This window comes from Oryctolagus cuniculus, chromosome 7 (genome assembly GCF_964237555.1).
Source record: "Oryctolagus cuniculus chromosome 7, mOryCun1.1, whole genome shotgun sequence".
Taxonomy (NCBI): Eukaryota; Metazoa; Chordata; class Mammalia; order Lagomorpha; family Leporidae; genus Oryctolagus; species Oryctolagus cuniculus.
In genome coordinates, this window is record NC_091438.1 from 120,083,034 (window position 1) to 120,107,647 (window position 24,614).

The 24,614-nt window shown below is 44.0% G+C and overlaps 1 protein-coding gene across 1 annotated transcript in view; it reads right to left on the bottom strand.

Annotated features, from left to right (window-relative positions):
* Positions 1 to 15,450, bottom strand: part of ZYG11A (zyg-11 family member A, cell cycle regulator) — a 42,467-nt gene extending 27,017 nt beyond the window's left edge. The window contains exons 1-3 of the mRNA XM_002715624.5: positions 15,159 to 15,450; positions 8,019 to 8,184; positions 4,398 to 5,146 (exon numbers count right to left, since the gene is read on the bottom strand). Coding sequence (XP_002715670.2) covers positions 4,398 to 5,146; positions 8,019 to 8,184; positions 15,159 to 15,248 — 1,005 coding nt within the window. The 5' untranslated portion in view covers positions 15,249 to 15,450. The remainder of the gene's footprint in view (positions 1 to 4,397; positions 5,147 to 8,018; positions 8,185 to 15,158) is intronic.
* Positions 15,451 to 24,614: the final 9,164 nt, after the last annotated feature.

Genomic DNA, 24,614 nt, shown 5'->3' on the forward strand with positions numbered 1-24,614 from the left:
CTGGCCTCGGCGGCCATTGGAGGGTGAACCAACGGCAAAGGAAGACCTTCTCTCTGTCTCTCTCTCTCACTGTCCACTCTGCCTGTCAAAAAATAAAAAAAATTAAAAAAAAAAAAGAAAATAATTATAATTAAGGACAGGGCCAGCACTGTGGAGTAGCAAGTAAAGCCACTGACTGTAATGCCAGTATCCCACGTGGATGCTGATTCAAATCCCAGTCGCTCCACTTCTGATCCAGCTTCTTGCTAATTCACCTAGGAAAGCAGTAGATGGCCGAAGTGCTTGGGCCCCTGCACCCACCTAGAAGACCTGGAAGAAACTTCTGGCTCCTGGCTTTAGTCTGGCCCAGGTCTAGCCATTGTGGCCATCTGGGGAATGAACCAGCAGACAGATCTCTCTGTCTTTCCCTCTCTAACTGTGCCTTTCAAAAAGATAAATAAATCTTAAAAAAAATTAAGGACAGTAATGAATTGTAAACTGCCAAAAATAATAGGAACCAACAAATCCATATTGAATACAAGTTAAACAGACGAAGGTGGGGTTCTTCTCTGATAAAGGCAGATCAGTGCTGAAGTTGTAAAAATCCCTTTACAGCCAGCACATGAAACACTGGTTCAGGTATGACTCATCAATGGATGCTAAATGTACATTGGAAAGTTGGATAAGACCAAGAATTGTTCTCCCAGAAAGCCAACAAAACAAAGTGATCTGTATTCTCTAAAAATATCAATGTCATAAAGGATAGACAAAGAATGAATACATGAAATGATCCTGGCCTAAAAAAAGATATTTTCTTTAAGAAAGTTAATTGGGATAATTAACACTGGCACACACACACACACACAAATATATGTATATATAATATATATAAAAATGTAAGTATAATAAAAATATGGCACCAATGGTAAATTTCAAAAAAATGTGCTCAGAGTACCATGACTTTAGGGAGAATATTCCGGTTCATAGGAAATACAAACTCAAATATCAAGGGACAAAGGGCAACCAACTCTCCAATGACTCAGGAAAAACACAACATGTATATACAGAAAGAGGTACAAAAAACAAATGCTGTAAAATGTTTAGAATTACTAAATTACATGTGAAAAAGTATTTAAAATTGTCAAGTATTACACCTACTTAAATCACTCAAGAACTTACACATCATTAGGACTCTAGACAATGGGGAATTGGTGGTATTTAGCTTGTTTAAGATGCATGTTTCGGGGCTGGCACAGTGGCATAGCAGGTTAAAGCCTCTGCCTTTGGCACCGGCATCCCATATGGGTGCCAGTTCCTTTCCCAGCTACTCCTCTTCTTATCTAGCTCTCTGCTAATGGCCTGGGAAAGCAGTTGGCCCCCTGGCCCACCTCCAACTGTTGCGGCCATTTGGAGAGTGGATGGAAGACCTCTGTCTTTAACTCTGCCTCTCATATCAATCAATCTTCAAAAAAAATAATAATAATAATGGCTGTTTCCCACATTAGGTTAGCTGGGTTTGAATCCCAGTTCTGGTTCCTGTCTCCAAGTTCCTGCTCATACAGACCCTTTGAGGCTGCAATGAAGGTTCAAGTAAAAGTGCTTCTGCCACTTATGTGGGAGACCTAGGTTACATTACTGTCTCTTGATTCTGACCCAGCCTAGCCAAGCCCAGCACTAGCCATCAAAGGCTTTTGGAAAATCAAACAGCAGATAAGAGCTCTCTTTAAGTCTCTTAAATAAATAAAAAATAAAAATGGAAAGAACCCTAAACAATGGATAAGCTCCAAGACCTTGGGGCGAGTGTTGGGTTATGACACTCAAGAATCACATCAGAGTTCCTGGGTTTGATACCTGCTCTAGCTCCTGATAATGCCTCCCTGAGAAACAGTGGATGGCTCAATAATTGAGTTTTGGCCACTCAGATAGGACCCTGGACAAAGTTCCCAGTTCCCAGTTTTAGCCTAGCCTATTGTAAAGGCACTGTGGACATCTGGGCAGTGTATCAGTAGGCAGAAGCTCTTCTAAATAAAAAATAATAAAACGGGGCGGGGGGGTATGTGTCTGGCATCGTGATATAGTGGGTTAAGCAGCCGTCTGCAATGCTGGCATCCCATATAGGCACTAGTTCGAATCCCTGCTGCTCCATTTCCAATCCAGCTAACATATCAAAGAAAGCAGCTGAAGACGGTCCAAGTGCTTCGGTCCCTGCACCCACATAAAAAACCTGGAAGAAACTCCTGGCTCTGTCTTCTACCTGGCCTAACCCTGGTCATTGTGGCTGTTTGGAGAATGAACCAGCAGATGGAAGCTCTCTCTCTTTTCTCTGTAACTGCCTTTCAAATAAATAAATTAAAAATAATAATAATAAAAAAGGTTGGTGGGGTGGACATCACAGGTACAATGAGTTAAGTGGCCACTTAGGACACCTGTATCCCATATCGGAATGCCAGTGTTACTCCACTTCTGATCTAGCTTCCTGTTAATGTACCTGAAAAGGTAACTCATTTGAGACCAGAGAGTTCTTGGCTCCCAGTTTAAGCCTGGCACAGGCCCAAGCTGTTGCGGCTATTTGGGGAGTGAATCAGTGTTTGCTATCAACCAGCTGGAAAAAAAGGTTGAGCCACAGCAGGACCAAGCAGAAGACCAGACAGCTTCAGCATCAGCCTCTCTCCTGGATTATCCAGCAACATGGTCCAGTAACAGATGCCACCATAACATCAGTGGATCAACAAGGATTTCCCAGCAAATAAACTGCTGCCTGGTTTTTATTCTCAGTGGTACCCTTTCCATCCATTTAAAAAGCATTAGTTTTATGATGTCCATTCATATTTTGGGTATAAGATACAACATGTATTTGTTGTCTTTTAAGGTTTATACGAACATTTTTCTTTTTTTAAGATTTATTTGAAAGGCAGAGTTAGAGAGAGAGAGCTCTTCCATCCACTGGTTCATTCCCCAACTAGCCACCACAGAAGCCAGGAGCTTCTTCCAGGTCTCCCATGCAGGTGCAGGGGTCAAGGACTTGGGCCATCTTCTACTGCTTTTGCAGGCTATAGCAGAGAGCTGGATCAGAAGTGGAACAGCCAGGACTAGAACCAACGCCCATATGGGATGCCAGCACTGCAGGTAGCGGCTCTACCCACTATGCTACAGTGTCGGCCCCTATACCAACATTTAAACTTATTCATCTTAATATGAGCCACAGCAGAGAGCTGGACTGGAAGAGCAGCAACCGGGACAGAATCCGGTGCCCTGACCGAGACTAGAACCCAGGGTGCTGGCGCTGCAGGCAGAGGATTAGCCTATTGAGCCGCGGTGCTGGCCAATCTGCCTTTCAAATAAATAAAACACAAAAAGGTAACACCATGAAAATCTATAAATCTTAAAAAGTTGCTTTTTGTCATAACTTTGACCTGCCTCAATTACATTCAGCTCTTGAGGTTATGATCACAACTTTCATAATCAAAGACCTGGGTACAGGTTTCGGCTCTATCAATAGTTGGTTCCATGATTGTTGGTAAGGAGCTAACCTCCCTGAGCTTCCACTTATCCATCTGCAAAATGAGAGAATTCTGCCATATATATATATATATTCTTTGAAAGGGAGAGAAACCGAAGTGAGACAGACCCCTTCCATCCATTGGTTCACTTCCCAAATACCCACACCAGCTGGACTGGGCTAGGCCAAAGCCAAAAGCTGGCACACAATCTTGGTCTCACACATGTGTAGCAGGGACCCAAGAACTTGAGCCATCACCTGCTGCCTCCTAGGGTACGCATTAGCAGGAAGGTAGAATTTGAACCAGGACCCAAACCTAGGTCCTTCAATGTGATACAGGTATCCCACCACACCAAACTACTGCCTCAACCTGGTGAATTAAAGAAGTAAACAGTCTCTGGGGTCGGCACTGTGGCATAGCGGGTTAAGACACTGCCTGCAGTGCTGGTATCCCATATGGGTGCCAGTTCAAGACCCGGCTGCTCCACTTCTGATCCAGCTCTCTGCTATGGCCTGGGAAAGCAGTAGAAGTCCTTGGGGCCCTGCACTCGCATGGGAGACCCAGAAAAAGCACCTGGCTCCTGGCTTCGGATCAGCACAGCTCTGGCTGTTGTGGCCACTGGGAGAGTGAACTAGAAGATGGAGATTCTCTCTCTCTCTCTGCAGCTCTGTCTTTCAAATAAAATAAATAAATGGCTGTAATTATCATTATCAAGCTTTACTAAAAGACATGGAAAATGCAACTGTATCTTAAAGTTATGTTACCAAAACCTACAATTTAGTAGAAGCACAATTATTTAAGCTCCTTAAGGATTTCTTATGTTTTTATAACCCTAACACCTAACAGATTCTGATGCACAGCAAGAGCTTAATAATGTTCTGACAAATGAAACAAAACTTATTTTAGTTGAGAACAAACCCTCAAGCCTTGCTTTGTGGTAAAGAAGTCAGAATAACCAGCATCCGTAGCCAACAGTCCCAAGAAACGCATTGCAGGCCGCTGTCGTACAAACAGTTCTACAGCTCCATCAGTGATTTGACTGCCCCCAGATATATCCAAGGATACAACATTAGGCAGGATATCGTTCTGCTGTAGCAAATGAAAAGCTAGATCAGACTTGAGTTGTCTATGATCAGAAATATCAAGGTGAAGCAGACAATTGAGTTTACTAATGACTGAAATAACTTGTGGTCCGGTCATGGTCAGGCATTTCAGATAATGCATGCTGAGAAATTTCAGATGATCCTTACAGGTAAGGAGTGCAGAAATGTCAGTGACCAGAGTATTGGAGATATCCAAGCTTTCCAGTTTCGGTAACTGACAAACATTAGCCAGGTCTCCATTATGAAAATCGACACTGACAACACTTAAAACGCGAAGACCAGTGAGCTGACCAAAGAACAGTCTTGAATCTTGAGGCATACTTGCTGAGCCCAAGAAGAGATTCTGTAGGTTTTGCTGGATCCAGCTATTGCTGCAAAGTCCACTTAAAATATCGGGGATTGGGAGGTCACATTCTACTTCAGTAGCATCCACTTCAGTGAGCTTATGATGGCAGAAGGCTTTTATGAAAGCAGCTGCGGAGATTTTGGCTTTCTGGATATTGACCAGCTTCAGTTTCATCTGGCTGCCTCGGAAAATGCTTGCTGTTCTATCATTTAGCTTGCCTATAAGAGAACCAGAACCAGCTTGGAATGATATCTCAATTTCATGTCTTTCCAGGGTGCAATGTGGCAATCAACTATGACAGATGCTAATAATAGTAAGAATGACTACATTTATTGCTTACTCTGTGCCAGGCACTATTCTAAATCTTTTATCTCATTACTCTTTGTACCAACATTACAAAAGAATTATTATTTTATTATTATATAGGTGAGGAAACTAAAGCTTAAGTAACTTGCCCAAGGTAAACATATATGGCAGAATCAGGAATCAAATCCGGTTTTATCTACAGTCACTTTGAACTAAATAAAACAAGTAGATAGTACAGGATACACCACTGACCACTTTTTTAAAAAGACTCTTTTATCCCCAAGGCAGAGTGACAGAGAAGGAAATCTTTCATTCTCATTCATTGGTTCACTCCCCAGATGCCTGCATCAGCCAGGGGCAGGCCATGCCGAAGCCAGAAAATCCATCTGGGTCTCCCACATAGGCAGCAGGAGTACTTGGGCCATCATCCACTGCCTCAGGCACATCTGCAGAAAACTGGATCAAAAGTGTAGAATAACTAAAACTTGATTTGGCACTTGGATACAGGACCCAGGTGTCCCAAGAAGTGTCACAATGCCTGAACCTTGACTATTTTTATTTATTTGACAGGCAGAGAGAAAAAGAGGTCTCCCATCCACTGGCTCACTCCAAAATGCCCTCAATAGCCAAGACTGGGCCAGAGGGAACCCAAGAGCAGGGAACTCACTCCAGGTCTTCCACATGGGTAGAAGAGATCCCTCCTGCCTCTCAGTGGGTGCATTAGCAAATGCTGGAATCTAGGAAAGAGTCTGGGTGCTCCAATATGGGATGTGGCATCTCAACTACTAGGTCAAATACCTGTCCCAAATGGTAACTCTCTGCCTTTAACTTTCAAGTAAATAAACACATAATCTTTTTTAAAAAAAGAAATTTATGCTAAAATTTTTAACTGCAAAGTCAAAACTATGTTTATAAAATTTTTGTTTAAAAAGTCCCAAAGTCAGGGCAGGTGTTTTGTGTAGAGTTAAGATGTTGCTTGGGATGCCTGCATCCTTTATCAGAGTGCCTGGCTTTGAATCCTGGTTCCACCTCTAATTCAAACTTCTTGCTAACATGCCCCCTGGGAAGCAGCAATTGATGGCTTGAGTGCCTGGTTTCCTGCCACCTTCCTTGGTAACCCAATGGAGTTCCTAGCTCTTGGCTTCAGCCTGGTCAAGCTTGGGTTGGTACTGGCATTTGGGGAATAAACCAATGGATGGGAGATCTTTGGCTCTTTCTGCTTCTTAAATAAATTTTAAAGTAAAACAAAAAAAACTTTTAGAAAAAGTCCCCAACTATATTTACAATTAAAATAATATCTGGGACTTATTTCAAAATAGAAGTAGGGCAGGGAGCATGTGGAGGTTGGATAAAAACAAGATTGGCTATGACCTGTTCATTATTGAAGCTAGATATATAGAGGTTTAGTTTCTCTAGTTTTATATATTTAAAATTTAAAAGAAAAAAACCTTACTGTGAGATAATAAGGTATATAAAAAAAGAATCTGCCTTTCTTCCAGATTATATCTTTATCCTGAAGAACAATGTTGCATAAATTAAAGCCACAGAACAGAATAGAATTCATCTTCATCAACTTAATTCCTCTGAAAATTTATTTGATGGGTAATTTATAGATAGAGACTCAATATAACACTTTTACAAACATATCATTATTTGTAAGAAATTTGCCCTGAATCTCATGTTTATCAGTCATCTAATACAATTCTGGCTATACAATTTAACATGTTAAATTAAGTCAGGGGTGGGGGACCATTTTTATGCGAAGGGCTATTTGGATATGGGCCGTACAAAATGACCTACTTAAATATTAGCCTGCTATACAGTTACTGAATTTCAAGCCCTACCTGTGGCTGTCTTAACAGCCTGTGGCTAGACGTTCCTACCCCTGAATTAAGTGAACACATTAAAGCAGGGTTTAAGAAGCCAATATTGTGACAATAGAACCCTATATGGGTGCCAGTTTGGGTCCTGGTTGCTTCACTTCTGATCCAGCTCCCTGCTAACAGCTTGGGAAAAGCAGTGGAAGACAGCCCAAGTGTCTGGGCCCCTGCCACTCACATGGGAGATCCAGATGAAGCTCCTGGCTCCTAGCTTCAGTCTGGCCCAGCCCCAGCTGTTGTGGCCATCTGAGGAGTGAGCCAGAGCTGGAAAATCTCCTTCTCCCTCTACCTCTATAACTCTGACTTTCAAAATAAATATATATATATATATATATTTATATATATATATTTTTTTTGACAGGCAGAGTGGACAGTGAGAGAGAGAGAGAGAGAGAGAGAGAGAAAGGTGTTCCTTTGCCGTTGGTTCACCCTCCAATGGCCGCCCAGGAGAAGCACCTGGCTCCTGCCTTCGGATCAGCGCAATGCGCCAGCCGCAGCAGCTATTGCAGGGTGAATCAATGGCAAAAGGAAGACCTTTCTCTCGGTCTCTCTCTCTCACTGTCCACTCTGTCAAAAAAAATAAATAAATAAAATAAAATTATAGGGTTGGGTGGTTAGCCTAGTAGTTAAGATGCCTGCATTCCACATCAATGTACCCACCCAAGTTTGATACCCAGCTCCAGTTCCTAGTTCCAATGTTGAAGGCTCAAGTAGCTAGCTCCCTATCACCCATTTCCAGCTTTGCCCTGGTTCAGCCCTGGTTTGGGAAGTGAATCAGTGAATTAAGAGCTATCTCTCTACCTACATCTCAAAAATAAGTAAGTAAACAAAGAAAGAATTTTAAGACAGAAGGATGGAAGAAAGGAAGGAACTTCAAGAGCAGATTATTCAGAAAACTTATTACCATGCCAAGTCATCAACCCAAGGAACTGATCAGCTATTTCCTGAGGAAAACTCCAAGGCTCCGGAAGGCACAGTGTTCCATCAGGTCTTTCAGAACACAACTTCTCCAAGTTGGCAATCAGGAATTTCAGGCAGATGGTCACCAAAGAGTAGGGAGACGCCTCCTCCTAGCAAACAAATCCCAAACACACTTTGTTAGAATCCATCTACAAAACTTCACCATCAAGGTGGTCATGCCATACATGTCCTACACCTCTAATAATTGATAGGTAATGAAATCACCTTCAGTTGTTAACAGAAGATTCTATTTTCCATTATACTGTTAAAAAATAACATTCTCAACACTTGATTTATTGTATATTTTGTGCCAGCTACTAAAAATACAATGATCATATCAGGGTAACCAGCATTTCCCTGGCTTAAATAGCTATCATTTCTTTGTGTTAGAAAGCTTTAGACTTCTTTCCTAGCTCTTTATAAAATACATAATAAACCATTGTAAACTAGTCACCTTCCTGTTCAGATCAGAATTTATTTCTCTTAAGTAATCTAATTATATTTTCAGATCCCCTATGAAGCCTCCTCCTTCCCCTTACTATTCTGTTGGCCACTACTCTACTCTATCTGCATGAAATAAAACTGCATAAGAATAGGTGCTATTTTTGTTTCAATGCCTGGCTTATTATCCAACATGACATCCCCAGTTGTACCTAGGTTGCTACAAATGACAAGATTTTAATAGTTTTTCATGGCTGAAAAATGTTCCATTGGCTATATATAGTAAATTTTCATTATTTACTAATTATCAATGGAAACCTCAGTTGATTCCACCTCAACTACTGTAACAGTGCTGCAATAAACATGAAAATAATACACAGAAGATTTATTTATTTTGAAAGAGTTACAGGGAGAAAGGGAGAGAGGGAGGGAGAGAGAGAGAGAGAGAGAGAGATCATCTATTCACTAGTTCATTCCCTAGATACCCACAATGGCCAGCGCTGGGCCAGGCTGAAGCCAGGAGCCAAGAGCTTTACCCAGTCTCCCATGTGACTGGCAGGAGCTAACGTTGGACCATTTTGCGCTGCTTTACCCAGATCATTAGCAGGGAGCTAGATTGGAAGTGAAGCAGCCAGGATACAAATCAGTGCATATATGGGATATCGGCATTGCAGGTGGTGGCTTTACCCACTACACAGCACCCAGATTTCATTTCCTTTGGATGTACAAAATACTTCAAAAAGTTTGAGGTACAGTGGAATGAACAGATAAGTTTGCTTGGTTCAAAAAAATTTTGAGGGGCCGGCGCCATGCCTCACTTGCTTAAAACTCCACCTGCAGCATCCCATATGGGCGCCGGGTTCTAGTCCCGGTTGCTCTTCTTCCAGTCCAGCTCTCTGCTGTAGCCCAGGAGGGCAGTGGAGGATGGCCCAAGTGCTTGGGCCCCTGCATCCACATGGGAGACCAGGAAGAAGCTCCTGGCTTCGGATCGGCACAGCACCGGCCATAGCGGCCATTTGGGGGCTGAACCAACAGAAGGAAGACCTTTCTGTCTCTCTATCTGTCAAATGAAAAATAAATTTTGAGATCTATGCATATTTTTATAATATCCATATCATTCAAATTGACTGAATTAACTGGAAAACAGAGAGGGAGAAATATTCCATCCACTGCTTCCTTCCTCAAATAGCCACAAAGGCTGAGGATAGGCCAGGCCAGGTCTTTCACGGGTGTGTTAGGGACGCAAGTACTCCATCACCCCTTGCTCCCAGGAGCATTAGCAGGTACTGTAATATAGGATGTAGGAGTCCAAGATAGCAGCTTCACCCATGATGCCACAATACCTGCATGTTTTGGCTATTGTTGCCTGTATTTTTAGGGTCTTATCCACAGTCTGTAACAATGCCTTAAACTATCTCCCATGTTTTCTTCTAGTATCAGTGTGATATTTATGTATTGCTCACTGATTGTCAATTTGGTTCTCAGAACATGAAATCTCAAAGACAGAAGAGAAAAGGAGCAGATTTAGAACACGTCTGTTTCCAAGTGCTTCCTTAACAAATTACAGGAAAATCGGTGACTTAAAAACAGAAATCTATTTCCTAACATTCAGGAGCACAGCCTTACAATACCAAGGGATGAGCTGGGATACTGGCTTATGACAGCTCAAGGGAGAATCCTTACTTATTTCTTATTATTTTTTTTATTTTTTATTTTTTTGACAGGCAGAGTGGACAGTGAGAAAGAGAGAGAGAGAGAGAGAGAGAGAGAGAGAGAAAGGTCTTCCTTTGCCGTTGGTTCACCCTCCAATGGCCGCCGCGGAAGGCACGCTGCGGCCAGCGCACCGCGCTGATCCAATGGCAGGAGCCAGGAGCCAGGTGCTTCTCCTGGTCTCCCGTGGGGTGCAGGGCCCAAGCACTTGGGCCATCCTCCACTGCACTCCCGGGCCATAGCAGAGAGCTGGCCTGGAAGAGGGGCAACCGGGACAGAATCCGGCGCCCCAACCGGGACTAGAACCCAGTGTGCCGGCGCCGCTAGGCGGAGGATTAGCCTAGTGAGCCGCGGGGCCGGCCTACTTATTTCTTCCAGCTTCCGGCAGCTGGTGGTTTGCCGCATTTTTTTTTTTTTTTTTTTTTTTTTTTTTTTTTTTGACAGGCAGAGTGGACAGAGAAAAGTCTTCCTTTTTTTGCCGGTGGTTCACCCTCCAATGGCCGCCGCGGCCGGCGCACCGCGCTGATCCGATGGCAGGAGCCAGGTGCTTCTCCTGGTCTCCCGTGGGGTGCAGGGCCCAAGCACTTGGGCCATCCTCCACTGCACTCCCTGGCCACAGCAGAGAGCTGGCCGGGAAGAGGGGCAACCGGGACAGAATCCGGTGCCCCGACCGGGACTAGAACCCGGTGTGCCGGCGCCGCAAGGCGGAAGATTAGCCTAGTGAGCCGCGGCGCCGGAACAGCTGCATTATTCTCATCTCTTTTTTTTTTTTTTTTTTTCTTGACAGGCAGAGTAGATAGTGAGAGAGAGAGAGAAAGGTCTTCCTTTTGCCGTTGGTTCACCCTCCAATGGCAGCCGCCGCCGCCGCCGCTGGTGTGTTGGCGCCGCGGCCAGCGTATGGCGCTGATACGAAGCCAGGAGCCAGGTGCCGGCGCGGCAAGGCAGAGGATTAGCCTAGCAGTAAACCACGGTGCTGGCCCTCTGCCTTCATATGGCCTTCCTCTGTGTCTCAGCTTCAAATCGCCCTGTCCTTTTTCTTTCTTTCTTTCTTTCTTTCTTTCTTTCTTTCTTTCTTTCTTTCTTTCTTTCTTTCTTTCTTTCTTTCTTTCTTTCTTTCTTTCTTTCTTTCTTTCTTTCTTTTTTTTTTTTTTTTTTGACAGGCAGAGTGGTCAGTGAGAGAGACAGAGAGAGAGAAAGGTCTTCCTTTGCCGATGGTTCACCCTCCAATGGCTGTCGCGGCCGGTGCACTGCGGCCAGCACACCGCGCTGATCTGATGGCAGGAGCCAAGTGCTTATCCTGGTCTCCCATGGGGTGCAGGGCCCAAGCACTTGGGCCATCCTCCACTGCACTCCCGGGCCACAGCAGAGAGCTGGAATGGAAGAGGAGCAAGCGGGAAAGAATCCGGCGCCCCAACCGGGACTAGAACCACCCACGTGGGAGACCAGGAAGAAGCTCCTGGCTCCTGGCTTTGGATCGGGGTAGCTCCAGCCATTGTGGCCATTTGGGGAGTGAACCAGTGGAAAGAAGACCTTTCTCTCTGTCTCTCCCTCTCACTGTCTATAACTCTCCCTCTCAAACAAATAAATAAAATTTAAAAAAAAAAAAGGGACTTCAGAGCAGTATTTGCTAGAGATAAACAGACACTGCAAAATGATAAAAGGGTTAATTCCTCAAGAATTAACATTCTCAAAAGAAAAATTAAGATTCCTAAGTGTATATGCACCTACTTAATCTGAAAAATTCATGAAACAAAAATTGGAAGGATAAAAAGCAATCTACTATTAGAATAGGAAATTAACACTTCTCAGGAATTTATAAAAACAAGCAGAGAATGCTACAATAAACAATCCTAAAATATCAGAAAACAGAAACAAAGAAATCAAATAGATGGAAAATGGATAATAAAGGTAGTATTAATAAAACTTGACCTGACAATCAGAGTATGTATATTCCAAAATGCATGAGCATTCATCAGGATGGACCATATCTGAGTCACAACTCAAAAAATATAAATGGATTATAACCAGAGTATGATTTCTGAAAATATATTATATATAGACTATCCACTCCCAAATTAGGCCATGGTTCAAAGAAACACAATAGAAATTACAAATTATTCTGAATAACATATCAAACCATAGCTAACCAAAATAATGCTAGAGGAAATGTGTAAGTCTAAATGTTTACATTAGAGAATAATGACATATTCACCCTCCCCTCCCCTCATTAAAGGGATGCTGGTGATGAAAAAATAAAGAATGGCATAAAATTAATGCCCCAACTTTCAACCATAAAAGAATAAAAATAAAATTAAGCAAAGGAAAAATAAAGGAAATTCTGAAAATACAAACAGAAATCATTGAAAGTAAACATGCATCGTGGATATACAGCCACAACCAAAAGCTGAATGTCTGAAAAGATACACTACTGTTTCTAAATCCATAGATAATTATATGACCAAAAGGGAAATGCATTGAAAGGATGATAAAAGAATCCTATGAGCAATTTTAATTTTACAACAATAAATTTGATAATTTATGTTACAGAAGCCAACTATCTGCTTATCAAGTGCATATACAAATATAAATTTTATGGCTTCTTGACCTCTTTAAAAACGTAAGATATGAATAGCCCATAATACCTAAATTTTTCTCCCAGAAAAACAGATCAAACTTTCCAGGGGTTGGCACTGTGGAATGGGGGATAAAGCTGCCGCCTGCAGCACCAGTATCCCATATGGATGCCAGTTCAAGTCCCGGCTGCTCCACTTACAATCCAGCTCTCAGCTATGGCCTAGGAAAGCAGTGGAAGATGGCCCAAGTCCTTGGGTCCCTGCACCCACATAAGAGACCTGGAAGAAGCTCCTGATTACTGGCTTTGGATCAGCTCAGCTCTGGCTGTTGGAGTCATCTAGGGAGTGAACCAGGAGATGGAAGACCTCTCTCTCTGGCTCTACCTCTCTGTAACTCTGTCTTTCAAATAAATAAAAAAAGAGGAAACTTTCCAAAGAAAAAAGTCTCAGATGGCTTCACTAGTGAATTCCATTAAATAGGGAAGATATAATACAAGTTCTACAGTCATAAAATAAAAGAGGAAGACTTCCCAATTCATTTTTTAAGGCTAGGTAGAATATTTCTAGAACAATATCCCTGATAAACACAAAAATATTCAACAAAATGTTAGCAAATAAAATCCTGTGATATAAACAATGACACATCATGACCAAGTCCAGTTTATTCCTTTATTAAGTTAAATTCACAATGAACCTAACAAAAAATTAACATTAACAGAATAAAGGCACTATATACTTATTTCAAATTCCCAAAAAAAAGCATTTAACAAAATTCAACACACATTCATAATCTTAAAAAACTCTGACAAATGAGGATAGAAGGAAACTTATTTATTAAGTTGACAAATAGCATCTTTCAAAACTACAAGCAATTCATATATCTACAACACTGGAAAATTGACCATACCATTTTTCCATAATACTCTAGAAAAGGTTCTTGAAAATGCAATTTTGTAATTATTAAAAAGGTATTATTAAAAAGCATAAGCTGAGAAAGAACTAGTAAAACTGTTTTTAGTTGCAGATGATGTTTATTGAGTAATATCACAAGAAATCTACAAAAAGCTAGGGAAAATTAGTGGAATTAGCAAAACTATAAGATACAAGAACAATGTGCAAAAATAGGTTTTTATTTATTTCATATTTATATGAAGTCTTACAATTTGACAGTATCAAAAACAGGGATAAATTTAACAAAATACATAAGGAACTTTCACACTTAAAATTATGAGGCGTTAGGAAACATTATTGAGTGAAAATTTAAGACAACATAAATGAATGCAGATAAATGTATTTATACATCTCCTAGGGGAAATAGTACTCATGCATTATTTATATGATTAAAATAATTAATAATATCGTATAAAGGAAAAAGTGTTACCTATTCTATGGAACCAGACAGAGAAAACGGGTTGATAAACGATCATTTCGTAAAGACATCCTATATCTCGATTCCCAGCAGTACTCGAGTCCAATACACACCCAAAACCCCCACTTTTGCATTAACCAACACTTTACAGACTATACCGCAGCTTTTGCAGATGAGTCCAAAAGGGGACAGGCTGTATCTCTGGAGGCACAAAAGCCGTCCGACCGGACGTTAGTATACACCGCACAACCTCACCCCGGTATTTCCTCGGTCCTAATTAATCTCGGAGCTAAGCCTTCGCCCCTGGATTTTGAGTTCTTAGAGGGTGGTCCCTGGGGCCAGGCTGAAAGGGGAGTCGGGGTCGGAGCAGCTGAGGTCAAGTTCAGAACTGGTTCCCAGCTTTCCCACCGCGGAGACCACTCCAGAAATGCGGTCGTTGACGCACAGCAGGCGCTAAGCACACCTAGTTTGGGTCCGCATTTCTCAGGGCTTGGTTTATAGACATTCGGGGGAGGGGAACACTCGAAATCGAAGGAATCTCCGCCTTCGGGATTCCAGTCCCCCCTCCAGACCCCCGGTCAAAGAGTCACACCCTGTCCTCCCGGGAGCGTCGCCGTCCGCAGGTTTTCCCCTGGGAAAACCGCCAGGGTCTGGGGAACTTCAGCTCAGGACGACGGCTCCACCAAGGACCGGGTCGGGCACCAGGAGCAGCGCCACGTCTAAGCTCCCACCACCCGGCTTAGCGCTGAGGTGAGAGTCGGGGTGCTGCGCGGGGCGCGCCGGGCCTCGGGGGAGACGCGCCCCCAGCGCCCTGTCCGCTCTCCCCTGCGCAGTCCCCCGCGGCGGCTCTGCCCCGCAGCGGCTTCACTCCCGTGCCGCCGGCCGAACTTCCCGGCAAGGGCCGGGGCCGCACCCCCGACAGCTTGCCGCGCTCGCCGCAGGCTGGCGTCGCGCCCCAGCCTGCGCCCCCGCGCCCGTCCGCGCGGCTCACCTGCACCACGCTGCAGCCCAGGGCATCCTTCTGGGCGTCGGGAAGGACGATGTTCCGGGGCGAGCGGCCCGGGTGCAAGAAGTGAACCATGGTGACGCCCGCGCGCGCGCCCCGGGGAGACAGCGGACGGCGGACGGCGGACGGCGGACAGCGGCCTGGGCCCGGAACCTGCACACGGGCTGGCGTCGGCCGGCGCCCGGAGGCTGCTGAGAGGCGGCGGCGACCCGAGAAGTCGCGCGCGAGAGGCTGGCGCCGGGACGCGCCTCAGGGGCTTTTTGAAACGCCCGGCGCGGCGCCGCGTACGCGCCCGCGGGGGGCCGCCCCGCCCCCGGCCCCGCCCCGGCAGGGCCTCCTCACCCCCCCCAACCTGGCCGGGCGTCGTGGCGGCCCCGCCTCCCGCCCGCCGCTGCCGGCTCCCTCACGCCCGCTCCGCGGGGTGTGTTCGCACCTTCGTGTCCCCCTCTCGGTGGCCCCGTGGAGTTGGTGACTGGCATAGACGTGTCCAGTGGCTTTAATAAGTTTGTCAAAGACCCTGCCCCTGAAACTCAGGCCAGCGGCGCCTGTCGGAGCGGTCCTCGCCGGTTCAGCGCCTGGGCAAACTGGATAAATCAAATACGGACACCACTTCTGCCCTGGTGAGTACGCAACGCGAATCCAGAACGTTCGCAAGGATATTAAGGGGAAAAAAAAGTATTTTAAGAAAAAAACCTGGATAGTACCAAGAAGGCCTTTATCACCTGTTGCAAGCAGTCACGGCGTGAACACACCTTAGCTCATTTGGAGAAGCTGCCTTGGAAAAGAGGTTCCCGCATCTGAGCCTTGGAATGTGAGCCCGGGCCTGCAGTAGCTCAGCCGTTTACTCGTTTGGGAACTCCAGGCAGGATTCCCGTTTCTCTGACGTCTAAAGGGATGAGAATGCTTTGTCTCACCGTGTTATTGGAAGGAATAACTTAATGTCCGTAAAACACATCACAATGGCTTGTAATAGGACGTCTTGATAAGTGGTTTCAAATGTTAAAATTATTGTTCAAGTACAAATAACTTCGTAAAACGCTTTCCTTTACCAGTTACTCTTTTTATTTAACCTTCCTACCAAAAAAAAAAAAAAAAAAAATCCTGGGCAGTAGGTATCCTCATTAACCCACAAGGAAACGGAGAGGTTAATTAGACGAGTTAAATTTAAGTTTTCTAACTGCAAGACCAGTCATTATGCTTTTGTTAAGTGAGCTATTTCATGTCTTCTCTCCTCAAACTTGGAACATCTCTTCCCCCACTCCTACTCTCAGCTTTCCCCTTTCATTGAGGGAAAAAAAAAAAAAAAAAAACAGCAACCGAAAAATCACATCCCGAGTTCTTGGCCTCTGCCTGTGATCCCTCCCTGCCTTTCATTCCCTCCTCTTAGTTTGAACTCTTACCTGAGGCCAAGGTGTGAACCGATTCCATCCAGCCTTGTCCTTTTTTGCTCCTGCGTTATGTATTTTCCCCTTCTTTCTCAGATCACTCTCTCTGGCACACTTGTTTATGTAAGCTGATACTTCTCCCATTATAATAAAAAATAATAAAGAATACTTTTTTAACTCAGTTGCTCTCTTCAGGTATTGTCCCACATCACTTCACACCTTTACAGTGAAACTTCTCCTAAATGTGTCTGTGCTTGCCATCTCCAATTCATCTACCTTTTGAATTTTTAAAAATATATATTTATTTATTTGAAAGGCAGAGTTACAGAGGCAGAGAGAGAGAAATCGATCTTCCAATCCACTGTTTTATTCCCCAAATGCCTGGGGCTGGGCCCATCCAAAGCCAGAAGCCTGGAGCTTTTTCCAGGTCTCCCACACCACCTCCTGCAGTGCCAGCATCCCATATGAGCAATGGTTCAAGCCCGGCTGCTCCTCTTCTGACCCAGCTCTCTGCTATGGCCTGGGAAAGCAGTAGAAGATAGCCCAGGTCCTTGGGCCCCTGTACCCGCGTGGGAAACCCAGAAGAAACTCCTGGCTCCTGGCTTTAAATAGGCACAGCTCCGGCCATTGTGGCCAACTGGAGAGTGAACCAGCGGATGGAAGACCTCACTATCTCTGCCCCTCCTTCTCTCTCTGTGTAACTTTGCCTTTCAAATAAATAAATAAATCTTAAAAAGTAAAAAAATAATCTATGTGCCAATATATGCCTATTTTTAATAAAAATTTATTTATTTATTTGAAAGGCAGAGTTACAGAGAGAGGAAGGAGAGACAAGAGATCTATCTGCTGGTTAACTCCCCAAATAACTGCAACAGCCAGGGCTGGGCCAAGCTGAAGCCAGGAGCCTGGAACTCCATTCGGTCTGTCATATGGGTGCGGGGGCCCAAGTACTTGGGCCATCTTCCCAAGGGCATTAGCTTTCCCAGGGGCATTAGCAGGGAGCTGGATCAGAAGGGAAGCAGCCAGGATTCAAACTGATGCCTGTATGGGATACCTGCGTTGCAGGAGGCAGCTTAACCTGCTGCACCACAATGCTAGTCCAAATGTATTGTTCTTTAATATATTTACACTACCCCTCACTTTTGAACTTCTGATTCATATATCTGACATCTTCAACATATTACCTATATGATATATACAACATATGCAAGCATATTGCATATATGACTTCCCTATTTTTAAGATTTATTTATTTGGACTGGCATTGTGGCATAGCAGGTTAAGACTCCACTTGCTATGCTGGCATCCAGCATCCTTATTAGAGTTCTGTTTTGAGTCCTGGTTGCTCCACTTCAATCCAGCTTCCTGCTAATGTGGCTGGGAAGGCAGAGGAAGATGGTCCAAATATTTGGACCCCTGCCATGTGGGAGACCAGGATGGAGTTTGTGGTTCCTGGCTTCTGCTTGACCCAGCTTGGCTATTGCAGCTATTTGGGGAATAAACCAGTGGATGTAAGATCAATCTCTCCCTTTCTCTTCTCTGTATCTCTTCCTGGATCATTCTGCCTTTCAAATAAATAAGTAAATTTTTTTTAAAAAAATTAAAAACTGGTCTTAAATAATCATTTAAACTGATCTGTCCCCGCCTCTGCATAAAGCCCATCAGTAGCTTCCCATGTCACACAGAATAAAATATCCAAAGGATGGTGCACTCCAAGAATAGACATCATCTGTTCCCCCAAGCCCTACTTCTCTCACCTCATATTCTGCCATACCCCTTTGTTCACACCACTCCAGCACGTTTGGGCTCCTTGCTGTCCTCATGGTCATCTCTTTTCAGCAATGCTTATGGCTGGTTTTTTCACATTTTCATTCAAACTTTGCCTTATCAGTAAGGACTTCCCCAACTTTCATACCTTAAATAGCAACCTTCACCACCATCACCATACCCTCCCCATATTAGTTGTCACTCTCATTCTGCTTTCCTGCTTATTACTGTTTGTCATGCTGTTTATTTATTTCAGCATTTTTTTTGCTTCTGCTACTAGGAAAAAAAAGTCAGCCACAGGAGAGCAAGAACTTAGTTTTGTTGTAATACACGGGCCTAAATCAGCGTCTAACTTATGGAAGATGGCCATTAATACAAGAATGTTTTCAAATAAGTTTTATTTGTTTAAAATGTTAAAATGATACCTTGATTTAAAAAAAAAAAAGTGTTGAAAACAGTGAATGAAATGGCTACTTGGAAAAAAAAATGGCTGTAGCTGTCAAGGTTGGTACCTGCCTTAAATTAGAGACAGGGTTGCACCTATTTAAGGAAGGGCAAGTTGGGGCAGAGCTGTCCATTACTTCTTCCCAGTGTCCTGACCATCTTCCCCCATCTGTCCCTCAGTTTTCCACTTCAGTTTAACATTCGCTCAGGATCTGGTCTATGCTGCTGATGGATGTTTCCAGATGCATCCCTTTGAATCCTTGACCCATTTTGTTAGTGCTTTATCTGAAACACAATCTGATCACCTTTCTCTCCTGTTTAAAACACTTTTATGGCTCCCTACCATCCTCAGAATGAAATCCGGACTGCTTAGGTTGGTTTTAAGTGGTCATTCATAGTCCGGCCCCTCAGTACCTCTGTTGCTTAAACGAGCAGTATTTCCTTGTTACAGCCTTTCGTCTGACCACTGTACACTGAAATTGTTTGTTTTAGAAGTGTTTTTTTGCACATAGATTATTGTCCACTCTGCCTCCCCTTACTACTTAATTTCTATTAGCCCTGCCGGCGCCATGGCTCACTAGGCTAATCCTCCACCTAGCGGCGCCGGCACACCGGGTTCTAGTCCCAGTCGGGGCACCGGATTCTGTCCCGGTTGCCCCTCTTCCAGGCCAGCTCTCTGCTGTGGCCCGGGAGTGCAGTGGAGGATGGCCAAGGTGCTTGGGCCCTGCACCCCATGGGAGACCAGGATAAGTACCTGGCTCCTGCCTTCGGATTAGCGCGGTGTGCCGGCCGCAGCACTCCAGCAGTGGCGGCCATTGGAGGGTGAACCAACGGCAAAGGAAGACCTTTCTCTCTGTCTCTCTCTCTCACTATCCACTCTGCCTGTCAAAAAAAAAAAAAAAAAATTGAGTGAAAAAAAAATTTCTATTAGTCCTTCAGGTCTCATTTAGCTGTCACTTCCAGAAATCCGTCACTGTCACGCCCTACTCTGAATGGGGCGGGGAAGAGTAGTGCAGACACACACAGGTAAGTTGGGAAGTTTAAGGAAATAAAATTAAGAACTGATAGTCAAGGTCTTTATGGATTTAAGAACTTCGTAAAATTTCTCAAACTTTGGTGCCATGAAGTATAGGGAATGATCCTAGAATTTCATGTCAGAAAAGACTGGTGCGAACCAGTGAACAGTGGAGTAGGGTACCAGATGAGAGGATCTTTATCATTCTCTGAATTCTTCCCTCCCCTTGCCTAATGTGCTCAGAAGACTTTCTAGGAATATTTTTCTGAAATTAATGAACTAAAACTTGAAGAAGATAAATAAAATGTCAAAAGACTGGCTATTAAGATTTTTTTTTAACCTATATATATGTTTGTAAGCCTTGCTTTGTTTTTCCAGGCAGTAAATCCTTTATTTTGGAAAGGACATGTCTAGAAATGGCCAGAGGAATGGGAATCACCCTAGAGCAGAGGGCAGTGGCCTTAAACTGGAAAGGGTCAGCCTAGAGGTAAAAGGTCTGGGGGGCGGGGGGCGCTTGGTAAAGGGTCATATGCTCTGGCAGTGCTTGCACGCTTGCTTGTTTGCCTTTTTTTTTTTTTTAAACATATTTTATTTACTTGAAAGGCAGAATGACAGAAAAAGAGATCTTTTATCCACTGGTTCATTCCCCAAATGGCCACAATGGCTGGGGTTGGGCCAAGCCAATCAGGGGCCAAGAACTCCATCCAAGTCTCCCACATGGGTGGCAGGGACCCCAGTACTTAGGCCATCTTCCGCTGCCTTGCCAGGTACATTAGCAGGAACCTGGATCAGAAGTGGAGCAGCCAGGACTCGACTCAAAGCAGGGCTCATACAGGATGGTGATGTCCATCTGATAGGTGGTGCAGTCATTGTTGGGGTGGCTTAACCCACTATGCTGTAGCGCCAGCTCCAATATTCATTCTTAGAGAAAAAGAAACTATGCCTGAGCAACATTATTATCTTGAGCAGTGGTTCCCTAAGGATGGTTCATGGACTCTGACTATCCTTTTCCTTATTTGTCATAGATAGGCAGAAAAATGAGTGATGCATATAACACTAAATAGATGCATTTAAAGGACTGTCCTTTATTCTAACACAATGGCTTCCTATTAATGCTAATTTTTTTAATGAATTGATTTAGCTCTTCTGTTAGGAAAAACTCTACCAACTTAGGTCTGACTGGTTGGGAGTCTGCAAATTAGTTGACAATAGACAGATTAACAGTAGAAACCTTTATTACACACATGAGAGTATCCTCTAGTGGAGAGAAGCTCCTAGAAAAGGTAAGGATAAGGATCTGTTTACTGGCTTCATAAGGGGACAGTGATACGTAAGCCTTTGAAGGATCAAAGATTCTCATTAAGTCTTGTTTAATTTTGGGGGAATGTCCTGGTGTTCAAGGTCAGTACTTCGTGACTGGAGTCCTTGGAGGGGAAGGGGGGATTTGTAGAAACTGACCCTCACAAAGCTCTGTTGTAGTCAGATCAAGGAAGTTCAGATAGGTTTCCTTCTACATCTTTTGAGGTTCTACATCTTTTGAAGTGAACCAGTCTGGTGAGTTGTTGCTCTGCTCAGACCCATGCTTTCTGCCGCTGCGGTCCTAACAATGAGGGTGAAGTGAGGTTGAAAATCATGAAGTTGGAAAGTGTCAGTGGGTTCAGTTCTTTGAGACAGACAAAAAGCATATATTGGAATGGCATTTGAGATTGGCCTTAATGGTTAAATTAGATCTCCTCCCACCCCCCCTTTTTTTTTTTAAAAAAGAGATTTACTTATTTGAAAAGTGGAGTTACAGAGAGTGAGGGAAGGGCAAGAGAGAGATCTTCCATCCACTGGTTCACTCCCCAAATGGCCGCCTCATCCAAACCCTGGAGCCTTGAACTCCATCCGGTCTCACTCAGGCCACCCTCCACTGTTTTCCTAGGCATGGAGCTGGATCAAAAGTGGAGCAGCCCATGTGGGCTACCAGCAGCATAGTAAGTAGGCAGCTGCTTAACCCGCTGTGCCACCATGCCGGCCAATAGGTTGTATCTACAGATGGCTCTGTGTGTGTGATTTAAATGCCTACTTCCCTTGACTGCTGCCACGTGCTTTCCCTCACCTGTAAAATGGTACATAATTACCTCCCTTCATAAAATGCTTTGAGGTTAAGTGTTTTGGCTTATTATCCATAATGTTTCCTGTTTTGAAGAGCTTTAAGGCTGAATTATTGAAACCCAGAATTAGATTGAAAACGCCTTTGGTAGCCCTTGCTTCCCTTACTCAGATATGACAATCATGTTGTGACTGATGAGGCCAGCATCGCAGGTGTGATGAATTCTCTAGAGCAGGGAGAATGAATGGAGCTTGAAGAAGTGGACCAGCACAGCAGGTAGAGGCAGAGTAGTGCGGAAACTGAATGGTGTTCCTGGAGCTACAGCTTCTTCCAGGGTCACTGTCACCCTATGGTTGCAGGGGAGCAGCGGGCACAATACTTTCTCAGGTAGGGTGAGTTTTCTGTAGCCAGAGAGATTGGTTTTTCGGGATAGGAGATTTGCATCTCTGGGTGGAGCTGGAGCTGGGGAACTTCTATCTGCTTTATCTTAGGAGACTCCACCAGATGCCTTGGGGCCACTCCCCTCCCTGTGCAGATCACATTCTAGCCCTTTGATTGTCTTTTGTTTCTTTTATAATGTGTATTAATGTAAAAGTGCCTGGAGAGCTGAGGTTTTTTGTTTGTTCTTAGCTCTTAAGATTCATACCCCAGTCTAAAAGAGACACTCCATAGGCAGTCCTTGACTGAATTACTCCTTCCTTCGAGAAGATTTGAAGCAGCTGTCTTACTGAATGCACAGTTCTTCTGCAACATTGGGCCACTGGTACCGCAGCCCCAAGTCTGCTTCAAAGGCTGGCTTTTGGAAGCCAAGAGCTCTTACCTGTTTAAGGCTGGAATTCTGGGGCCAGCATTGTGGCATAGGTGCTGGTTCTAGTCCAGGCTGCCTCACTTCTGATCCAGCTCCCTGCTGATGTGCCTGGGAAAGCAGCCCCTGCCCCACATGGGAGACCAAGAAGGAGCTCCTGTCTCCTGGCTTTGGACTGGCCCAGTTCCGGCCATTGTGGCCATTTAGGGAGTGAACCAGCAAATAGAAGATCTCTCTCTCACCCTGCCTTTCAAATCAATCAATCAATCTCTTAAAATAATATAAAGGCTGGAATTTTGAGACCAGAATCTTAAACCAGAGCGCTCAAGGTTTCTGCCATTCATTAGTTTGTTGAGTTAAGCAGACTAATTCATTGGACTTTTATGATGCAGATTGAGAGATACACCATAAAAGAGAAGGAAGGGAGACTTCAGCCTTGAGACTAACGTCAATTAACATAACAAACTGGGAGTGGAAGAAAGAAGTAGACTTTTATTTATTTATTTAATTATTTATATAGAGTTAAGACTGTATACAACTCTGCTCAATAACTTGTTTGGTTAAGTATCAGCCAAAGAAAAGTATGTTTTTATTTTTAAGATTTATTTTATTTGGGAGGCAGAGTGACAGAAAGAAAAATAGCAAGAGAGAGAGAGAGATCTTCTATCCTGTTTCATTTCCCATATGCCCACATAGCCAGGGCTGGGTCATGCAAAAGCTGGAGCCTGGAATTACATTCAGGTCTCTTGGTGACAGGGACCCAAACACAGGGGCCATCATCCACTGCCATCCCAGGTGCATTAGCAAGAACCTGGACTGGAGGCAGAACAGCCAGGACTTAAACTGGCGCTATGACAGAGAATGAGGGTGTCCCAAGCAGCAGCGCAACCAACTGCACCTCAGCACCAACCCCCAAATTTATCTTCTTCACTATTAAGTGACATAATGAAGAGAGAGAAAATTAAAATAATTACAAAACTTAAATTTAAATTATGTTTTAAAACTATACTCACCATATACTAACCTCATTGCTATTAACGAAGAAGTATTTGCAGTAACCTTTCATTAATGGTTCTATAGTCTAATGCTGATCTAAAATAGCATCCTCAATGACTGTCAGTTCCCAGTTCCCTCCCCAGTGCATGCTCTTTTCCATTGGCATTCATTAGATGTTTAGTCACATACTGCCTAGGATCTTAATATGCCATTGTGCAACAGTATGTGATGGCAAGCGGGCTGTGAAAGAGGGAGGGGACAACCCACTGTATCAGAAATTTGTCAGTAAGAATTATAGGGTAGTCTCACTGAAATGCTGTGTGATCTCAGCAAACTCATTTTACCTAAGACTTATTTTTTTTAATTATAAAATGAAAGTTCTGGAACTAAAATCACTAAAGATTCTTCCAAGTCATTGGGTTCTTGTGTAATACTTGTTTTTCACTAATTGCATTTAAACAATATACATTATACCAGTTAATCATTTTTTTTTTTTTTTGATAGGCAGAGTAGACAATGAGAGAGACAGATAAAGAAAAGTCTTCCTTTTCCGTTGGTTCACCCCACAATGGCTGCTGCGGCAGGCGCACCACGCTGATCTGAAGCCAGGAGCCAGGTGCTTCTCCTGATCTCCCATGCGGGTGCAGGGAGTCCTTGGGACATCCTCCACTGCATTCCCCCGCCACAGCAGAGAGCTGGACTGGAAGAGGAGCAACTGGGACAGAATCCGAGGCTCTGACCGGGACTAGAACCCGGTGTGCTGGCGCCGCAGGTGGAGGATTAGCCTATTGAGCCGCAGCACCGGCCAATCATCCTTTTTTTTTTTTTTAAAGATTTTATTTATTTTATTTGAAAGGTAGAGTTACAGACAGTGAGAGGGAGAGACAGGGAGAGACAGAGAGAGGTCTTCCATCGCTGGTTCACTCCCCAGATG